Source organism: Chiloscyllium plagiosum, chromosome 35 (genome assembly GCF_004010195.1).
Source record: "Chiloscyllium plagiosum isolate BGI_BamShark_2017 chromosome 35, ASM401019v2, whole genome shotgun sequence".
NCBI lineage: Eukaryota > Metazoa > Chordata > Chondrichthyes > Orectolobiformes > Hemiscylliidae > Chiloscyllium > Chiloscyllium plagiosum.
Window position 1 is genome coordinate 33,784,975 of NC_057744.1, and position 9,842 is coordinate 33,794,816.

Consider the following 9,842-nt stretch of genomic DNA (forward strand, 5'->3'; position numbering starts at 1 on the left):
CCCGTCTGCCCCCACCCCCACCTTCGTCTGCCTCCCATCCTGCCCACGTCCACTCCCCATCCCCTGTCTGCTCCCAACTCCATTCATCTGTGCCCCACCCCACCAACACCACCCCCTTATCAGTGTTGAAATACCTCTCTGATGTAATGTTTCTATTGGGACCTTGAGATCTTCAAATAATCCAAAATTCGGATAATTGATATGCGGATAATCGAGGTTCCTCCGTATTTGTTGATTCATGTGTGCTTTGTTACAAAATACAGTGAAAAATATTGTATAGTATCTCCATTTTAAAACACAACAAACCCCAAAACATTGAATATAAAGGCTGAAAAATGAAAGTGACTTGAAATCACATCTGAAATAAACAGCTAGTTTGCATTACCATATATCCTACATTTCAAAACAATTGATTTGGAGTTGGCAATGCAGCAAAGAAGAACCCAAAGACAATTACTTCAGAGGACTCTGATTGTGCTAATAGAATAAGAAATATGGTTCAATGTCCAGATATACCACTGGTTAGAAACAGACATTAAACTAAATCACCTGAATAGTGGGATACTGGCAGAGAAAAGAAATTCAAAAATCTGAGATTATAATCAGGTTATAATTGGATTATGTTTGAATTAACGGTCATTTAGAGAGGACAGTCACATGATAAGCAAACACTTTTTATCTTTATCAGCAAAACTGATGACAAAAGCTTATGGAGCTCCTGAAATGGGATAACTTGGGCTCCCTCCCTGTTTCTCCAACTCACCTGAGAAGTTTCCAGCTGAGTTTGCTTTTATAATTGTTCAGGATGATGCTGCAGAGAGTTCTTAAAAGAAGTCAACCCAGTACTCATATTTCCAGATGGATTTAAAAAAAACTAATCATCTACAACATCAGTTCTGAGGAAGGGTCACAGGACCTGAAACATTAACTCTGATTTCTCTCCACAGATGCTGCCAGACCTGCTGAGCTTTTCCAGCAATTTCTGTTTTTGTTTCTGATTTACAGCATCCACAGTTCTTTCGGTTTTAAACCTAGTCATTTACATTTTTAAATTAGAAGCATTAAGACTCAGAATTCATCCTGAAGCCAACTGAGTCACAAATTACAGTGTATGAAATTTTACTTTTTATGGACTCTAATTTGTCCAAGCTATCTTTCTTTACTATAATCTGTATTCATGTGCATACAACCTTTCATATGTGCATGTCAGTAATTTTTAAAAATTAGTTTACTTGAATTGATCTCATGCTAATCTCTTTCACAATAACCCAGGATATACATTCGTGCTTGGGTATCCTTGGAGAGGGAGCACATAGTGTCCACCAGTAATTCAGAGTAGAGAGATATGGGCACCTTAGGGGGTGGACTCATTTATCTTCAATTTCAACTCATTTTTACTTACCACCTTCCCCCTCTCCCTCACCTTTGACGGTTTGCATGTGCATGGGCTTTCCAGTTGCATTATTCAACTGGAAAACATGGGTGATGTATCAGTGGTGGTTAATAGATGAAAGAAAGCACAGTGATTTGGTGAAGGGAAAGGAAGTTTATTTTTGTATGTAAGAGCACTTCAAGATATTAAAAAATGAAAAACAAGCAAACAAGCCCAGGAGATGGCAAAAATTGATCTGTCTTCAATTGATCACAACACTGTTGACAATATATTTAAAAAAGAATGAACAAATAGTTCTGGTTCTGGAATCTTTTCAAGAATCTGTCAGCTTTGAGAGAGAGGTTGAATTTTTTTTATTAAAGTAAGTTATGGGTTATTTTATGTAGAATAGTGTGAATTGTTTTAGGATGTTATAGTTTGTCTCAGCTGTTGTGGTGCTATTTGTAACAGCGGTCAAAGTTTAAGTAGGATTTTCTAAGCAGATTATTGAATCTGGATTGACTTAAAGCCTTCTCAGTGAGATGGAAACTGTTAATATAAAACACTTTTTTTTCATCTGAATAGTTAGACCATCAACCAGAGAAAAGTGTTAAGAAGGAGCGTATAACTGTAATAACATTGAGTTAACAGAGTGTGGTAGGGGTAATGTATGCAACTCAATGCTCTCTTCACTTGCTCATATTTGTGGTTAGTCTCAGGCTTCTGCTCCTCACTAATTGTTGGCTCCTCCCATCTCCAAAAATGACAGCAATGAAGACTTTTGCTGGGAGATCAACATTAAAAAGAGTACAATAATTCTAAATACATACAATGTCACTCTGCAAAGCTCCAACACAGTTGGATGAATTATTGCTATGTTAAAGACTGCAACCTGAGATAGGGTTATAGTTTTCACTACAATTTTGCTTCCCTGTTTGATTTTTACCATTTCTGCTTCAATGATGCATCATGGAACATTCTCCTGCCAACTCCAGACCTATTCGAGTTACATTTCAAATGAGGTTAAACAGCAACTAGAAAAGGACTTTGGAACAAAACACCTTCATTCCTTTGAGCTTCTCCTGTCATTCTAGAATTGATGTGCACCTTTATTTACCATCTTTGATACATGTCCCTTACTAATCAAAATCTTTCAGATCCCAGCATTCATTGCCTTTTCGGGGCTGGGAAAGAGGTATACAGATCTCCACTACTCTTGATGTGAAAAAGTACTTTCCAATTAATGATCTTGTTTTGAAGTTAACACTATCTGATGTCAAAAGACATACATAAACAAGGAATAATTCCTTGTGAACACAGGCCTTCCTTAAGTACAATAATCTCAGGTAGCTGACAGAATGGCTGCTGTGATAATGGAAAAGGATAGCATTAGCACTTCTAAGGTGTGGGATGCGACCTATTTCCCAAGCAATGTAAAAACAGCTTTCCTTAGCATTCAAACCACGCAGTTTGTGTTTGGGTTTTTGACAGGGGGCTGGGATAGAGAACAGCTCATTCTCCAGCACAATCATCCCTCGCCTCGATGAGCACTAAATTCATGGAGAAAGGAAACCTGAGAAGGATGGAAGTTAATTTAATTTTAAAATGAGTTAGAGAGAGAGAGCTGTTTAATCAGCTACATTCAGCTGTGTCAGCTTTACACTCTTACTTCAGACAATGATTAACTTATGAACTGTAATTAAAGACAGGTGCTGTATTAGTCCACAATTGGATTGCTAAGAGGTCTTCTATTTTTCTGTATTTCTGACCACATCATGATTGTTTCAGCTACTAGGTTGGAGTGAAGGGTGTCAGTGTGACCTTTCCTTTAGATTGCTGTCGTCAGATTGCTATTACTGCCACCAACAACCCATCAAAACCCGGCCAGTCACACTAACTCACCTAAAACACAGCTAATTCCTCCTCTCTCCTTCATCTCACTCTCTCTCCACTTCATCTCACTTCACACCATCTCAACCCACTCCATCCAACCACACACCACCTCAACCCACTCCATCCCACCACACACCAATCCCAACCCATTCAGTTTCACCAGGCCCCCCGTCACCCCTTCCTCCTCCTCATCAACCAGATTCACATAGCCACGACTCTCCCCAATGCCATCCCAACCCATCTCCCTCAACCCAATTTCACCTGAACCCATCCCATTCAAGCCATCCTCATCCCATTCACCCCATACATCAAACCATTTCCACCCCATCCCAATCTGAGCTGCTCCATTCCATTCTACCTCGTCCCAGTCAATCCCAATATTGCATCCCACTGAACTGCCTAAATCCTGGAGTCAGCATTGCCGCTGCTTGTATCTAAGTTGGTGCCGGCTGTTCTCACCTTTATGTAGGTCGCTCCTTTCAATGGCTCTCCATCTCGGATCCATGTGATGACAGCTGCTGGCTTGGCGTTATCTGCACGACACGTAAGGTTCAGAGAATCTCCCACTTTCAGGCTGACGACAGGCCCACTGCTGATCACTGGATTATCTGGAGGGACTGAAACAAACAGCGCAAAAATACAAGAATGAAACTCCTGACCATTGAGGAAGGCATCTGACCAATACCAAGCTCATATCATAGTTGCAACATGATTCCAATTTCTTTTTATTTACTTATGGAATGTGGGTCTCAGTAGTTGAGCCAGCAACTAGTTGCCCTTGAGAAGGTGGTGAGCTGCCTTCTTGAACCGCTATAGTCCATGTATTGTAGATAAACCCACAATGCCATTAGGAAAGGAATTCCAGGATTTTGACCTAACAACAGTGAAGGGACAGTGATATATTTCCAAGATAGGGTGGGGAGTGCCTTGGAGGGGAACGTGTAAGTGGTGATGTTTCCATATAACTGCTGCCGCTGTGCTTCCAGTTAGAAGTGGTCACGAGTTTGGAAGATGCTGTCTCAATGATCTCTAATGAATTTCTGCAGGGCATCTCTTTGATAGAATACACTCCTGCAATTGAGGGTTGGTGGAGGAGAGAATTGACCTTTGTGGATGCGATGCCAATCAAGTGGCTGCTTTGTCCTGGATGGTGTCAAGCTTTGAGTATTGTTGGAGCTGCACTTAACTGGGCAAGTGGGGAGTATTCCATCATACTCCTGACTTCTGCCTTGTAAATGGTGGACAGGCTTTGGGGAGTCAGGAAGAAAGTTACTCATTGTAGTATTCCTAGCTCTGACCAGCCCTTGTTGCCAATGTATTTATATGGCAAGTCCAGTTGCTGTAATAAAGGCTACCCTGGGAGTCTGTAAGGTAGTCCCTGAAGCAGACAGGCAAAAGCTTCAAAATTAAAGTGTACAGGCTGGGCAACCCTCTATTGATTTAAAAGGGATTTTGATGATGGATTTTGGGTGCAGGCTTTAGGAGTAAAAATAAGCTTTCAGAGAAATCTTTCTCATAGAAGAGTTTAAAATTCTTGACCATTGGTAATGAAAGCCAACATTGAAGATAAAATTGCAGTTGCAAGACAGGCAGCAGCAACAGCTGACAATTATGAGCTGATCCATAAAACAAAATCTTCTTGCATCATCCCTATACACCTGAGAAGGATAAATAGTAGGAGAGTATAATGAAGACAAGTTAAAGGCAAGTTACAGTTACTATAGTCCTATCAGTCCATTGGGCTGCTCTCTGATAAAGAAGGATGACTTTAAGCTGAGGGTCACCACGTCTCAGGTGAGGTGAGAAGATGTCAAGGAGAGTTCTTCATGATAACCTTAGCTGGTGCAGGAATTGAATCCACTCTGTTAGCATCACTCTCATTGCAAACCAGCCATCCAGCCAACTGAGCTAAGTGACCCCCACAAGGAAAGTAAGGAGCCAAGGTAGAGAAAGGGCAGCTGTAAATGCCCCAAGATGTTTTCCTCAGCTCAGAAAAGAAAATGCTGAGGATTGAATTACAGCTGAAAATGTGTTGCTGAAAAAGTGCAGCAGGTCAGGCAGCATCCAAGGAACAGGAGAATCAACGTTTCGGGCATAAGCCCTTCTTCAGGAATGAATTACAGCCTATCCGAACTCACTTTGTAAGACAAAGCAGTAAAACCTCCACAATTCAGCAGACTGCTGGGATTCATTGAACAATTTCCACATGGAAAACTATTTGTGCCAATGGGCCTTACTCACATATAGGGCCAGTGCATGAGGGACTTATACCTGAGGAACCTGTAGGTTGAAATTCAGTTCCACTACTTTCTCCTATTTATTTGGAACACATATCCTTAATGTTACACAATGACAGATTGGTCCCCACCAGTAGTGTAGCAGTGTCAGAAAGCAACAGAACTCGATCTACCAGTACTGTACCCCAGAGTTATACAGTGACAGATCTGTCCCCACCAGCATTGCATCCCAGTATTATACAGCAGCAGATCTCTATCTACAAGTACTGTAACGCAGTGTTAAGCAGCGACGGACCTGTCCCTACAGTTCTGTTCCGCAGTGTTATACAGTGACAGACCGGTTGCCATCAGTTATGTATCCCAGTGTTTTGCAGTGACAGACCTGTCCCCATCAGTACTGTACCCTGGTCTTATACAGTGACAGACTGGTATCCACCAGTAACGTATCCCAGTGTTTTACAGTGACAGACCTGTTCCCATCTGTACTGTACTCTGGTCTTATACAATGACAAACTTGTCTCCATCAGTGCTGTACCCATGTTATACAGTGACAGACCTTTCCGTACTAGTACTGTACCCTAGTGTTATACAGTGACAGACTATTTCCACTAGTATTGTACCCCAGTGTATACAGTGACAGATCTTTCCCCACCAGTACTGTACTCCAGTGCTATACAGTGGCAGACGTGTCTCCATCAGTACTGTGCCCCAGTGTTATACAGTGATAGACCTGTCCCCATCAGTACTGTACCCCGGTCTTATACAGTGATAGACTGGTCTCCACCAGTAACATACCCCAGTGTTTTACAGTGACAGACCTGTCTCCATCAGCTCCATACTCCTGTCTTATACAGTGACAGACTTGTCTCCATCAGTGCTGTACCCATGTTATACAGTGACAGATCTTTCTGCACTAGTACTATACCCTAGTGCTATACAGTGACAGAATGGTCTCCACCAGTACTGTACCCCAGTGTAATACAGTGACAGACCTGTCTCCACCAGTACTGTCCCCCAGTGTTATACAGTGACAGACCTGTCCCCACCAGTACTGTACCCCGATGTTATACAGTGACAGACCTGTCTCCATCAGTGTTGTACCCCAGTGTTATATAGTGACAGACCTGTCCCCACCAGTACTGTATCCTGATGTTATACAGTGACAGACCTGTCTCCATCAGTACTGTACCCCAGCGTCTTACAGTGACAGGCTTGCCCCACCAGTACTGTACCCCAGTGTTAAATGGTGACAGACCTGCACCTGAGATAATATCCTCAAGATAACAAATTTTCATTTATGGAGCAGTTTTCACTGCCCAGAATGTCCGAGTATACTTTACAGTCAACAAACTGCAGTTGCTGCTTAACACATGGTTAGCATTATAGTGCAGGATACTGGCAGCCATTTTTCCTGAAATTCCTAGAAACAGTGAGATGACTTATTTTTAGTGACGTCAGCTGAGGGATAAGTGTAGGCTAGAACAAACTCTTCCCTCTTCCACATGGAGTCCTGGAGTCATGTACAGCTCCTTGAGATGGCAGGCAGAAATTTGACAGTGCAGCACTCCCTTGGTTCCAGTCTGGATGGATGTACTGAGTTCTTTGGTGTGTAGCTTGAAACTATACTTATAAACTCAGGCAAGATAGGTACCCATTCAGCTGCAGCTGACACTGGGCACTGCCATGTAGAAGAGAATGGTCATTTCCATGATTTGCCTCACCAAACCTCTGGACTGATGACTTTCCCAAAAGGAGCGAGAGCCCTAATAGAGTCAGCAATTCTATTAAATAAGGGAATGACATGGATAGCAAGCACGAAAGCCTAGGAAACATAATTTAAAAAGTGCCTGATGGTCCCAAAAGAGTTTCAATCACTACACCTCTCAAATTATCCGTAGAGTCTATCCCCAAGTCTGACTGTCTTTACCCAGTTGGGTGATTTTACTAAGCAAACAACTAGCTCCAACTTACAGGGTACTAGGATTCATCAAGTTATGCTGCAATCTTCTAAAGCCTAAACACACACAAAAGATGTTTTGGGAGAAAAGATATGTAATTAACATTCAAGATGAAATGAATCGTTTCCACAACATTTTATTCACAAATCATACCGTTCATGGACGAATAATTAAATTTGCTGCCTTAGCTGATTTAGAAAGGCTGAAATTGTCATGGATTGGGAACTATTGGTGTGAGAATGTTCTGTTCAGAAAAAAGATTAGAGTGTGCTATTTTAAGAACTCACCTAAAGCTTCAATGTGCTCCAGTACTTGGTGTAATATGATGTTTGGCTGTCATTACGTTGATAAAATGTGGCCATCCCTGTTATGCATTCAGAGCTGAAACTGAGCTAACTCTATGGTATTAATTTTAAATCACTGTCTTATTAATTTCATAGTGTAACTGTTAAAATCCAGCAAAGCTGAGGGATGAGACGCAAAAACATGACGCATATCCTGAGGCATTCCCTCAAACCAGATCAGTCCATGACTAAATGCAACATGCCGAATTTGTCTCAACGTCTTTTCTCTCTCTCTATCTCTTTTACATAGCTGTGAAATTCACCAAAGTAAATTATGGATTGGGTTGTCTTATGAGAACAAGTTGAACAGAGCAGCTCACTTCCACTGGAGTTTGGAAGAGTAAGAGATGATTTAAAATGTATAAGATCCTGAAAGATCTTGACAAGGTGGACATGGAAAAGATGTTTCTTTATGTGAGTCTGCCCAGAGTTTGGGGGGGGGGGCAATATATTAAAATTGAAGCTTGTTGTTATAGGACAGAGATGAGATGGTTTTCTCTCAGAGGGTCAGGAACCCCCCTGACTCATAAGGCAGTGGAAGCAAGATAATTGAATATTTTTACGACAGAAGTAGATAGTTACATGTTAGGGAAGGGGATCAAACAGGGAAATGGAAATGTGGAAATTGAAGCACAAACAGATCAGTCATGATGGGCAAATGATCTATTTCTGCCCTCTTCCATATGTTCATCCAGAGTAAAACAATGACACCATTAATTCTGATAGTGAATAAGTTTGTTATATATTTCTCATAGAGGATTTTAATTGCAGCTATGGATTCTGGGATTTCCTTGCTCCTAGTGCATCATGTTTTCACTTATTCATATACAAGGTAATATGAGGAACGCTGAGAGTTATCGACATGAAAATACATATGGGAAACTGAGACAGACAGATTGGAATGATCAGATATGAGAATCTGATTAGTCAGGCAATGAGCTCAGTTCTTCAAACAGGACATCTCAATCCACCGAACAGTGATCCCTGCCCACAGGCCAGACATCCCAATCAATAAGTTGGATTTTCAAATGTTTGATCTGGTGAGATAATACAATCTCGATGTCGAACTATTGGTGGATATTTTTGGTTCTTCAGGATCAGCAATATCTTAATGTCTATTTTATCTTCCTATCCTTAGGACAATATGGTACTCAAAAAAAGACAAAGGTGATAGACGAAATGATGTGAGAGCTGTACGTGGTAAGATACATTGCAGCAGAGAGCAGGGGAGCTGGGCGGAAGTTCAGACGGAGCGCAAAGCCGGTCGGGAAGGTAAGGGATTACTATATAAAGAACTTACCTCGACGCCAACGGTCTTTTCGCAGCAGAGAGTGGCGGGAGCTGGGCGGAAGTTCAGGCGGAGCGCAAAGCCGGTCGGGAAGCAGAGAGCGGCGGGAGCTGGGCGGAAGTTCAGACGGAGTGCAAAGCCGGTCGGGAAGGTAAGGGATTACTATATAAAGAACTTATCTCGACGCCAACGGTCTTTTCGCAGCAGAGAGCGGCGGGAGCTGGGCGGAAGTTCAGACGGAGCGCAAAGCCGGTCGGGAAGGTAAGTGATTACTATTAGATTCGGTGTGTTCTAAACCCCAGGTCCTACAAAGTAGGGTCTCCCTCCCTCCCTCCTCCTCTAACCTTAATTAAGAGTCCACAGACGTGCCACAAAAAGAGGGTCTAAGGAAGTTTAGATTGAAGAGTGAGGCTTCAGCTCAGGAATCTTTGACAAGGAGGTTGAGTGAAGTGATTACAGATGGAAATGTGTTGCTGGAAAAGCGCAGCAGGTCAGGCAGCATCTAGGGAACAGGAGAATCGACGTTTCGGGCATTAGCCCTCCTGTTCCCTAGATGCTGCCTGACCTGCTGCGCTTTTCCAGCAACACATTTCCATCATATCTAAGTACCTTTGCAGCCAAAAACAGCCCTCCTCACTATCCACAACTCCACCAATCTTTGTATCGTCTGCAAATTTACTGACCCACCCTTTGACTCTCTCTTCCAAGTCATTAATAAAAATTACAAACAGCAGAGGACCCAGAACTGAT

General features: G+C 42.2%; 1 protein-coding gene across 6 annotated transcripts in view; it reads right to left on the reverse strand.

Annotated features, from left to right (window-relative positions):
- kirrel3a (kirre like nephrin family adhesion molecule 3a) overlaps positions 1-9,842 on the reverse strand; it is a 568,693-nt gene that overhangs the window by 157,087 nt on the left and 401,764 nt on the right. For all 6 annotated transcript variants that reach the window (XM_043676910.1, XM_043676908.1, XM_043676912.1 and 3 more), the window contains exon 4: positions 3,725-3,882. In XM_043676910.1, the coding sequence (XP_043532845.1) occupies positions 3,725-3,882 (158 nt within the window). The remainder of the gene's footprint in view (positions 1-3,724; positions 3,883-9,842) is intronic.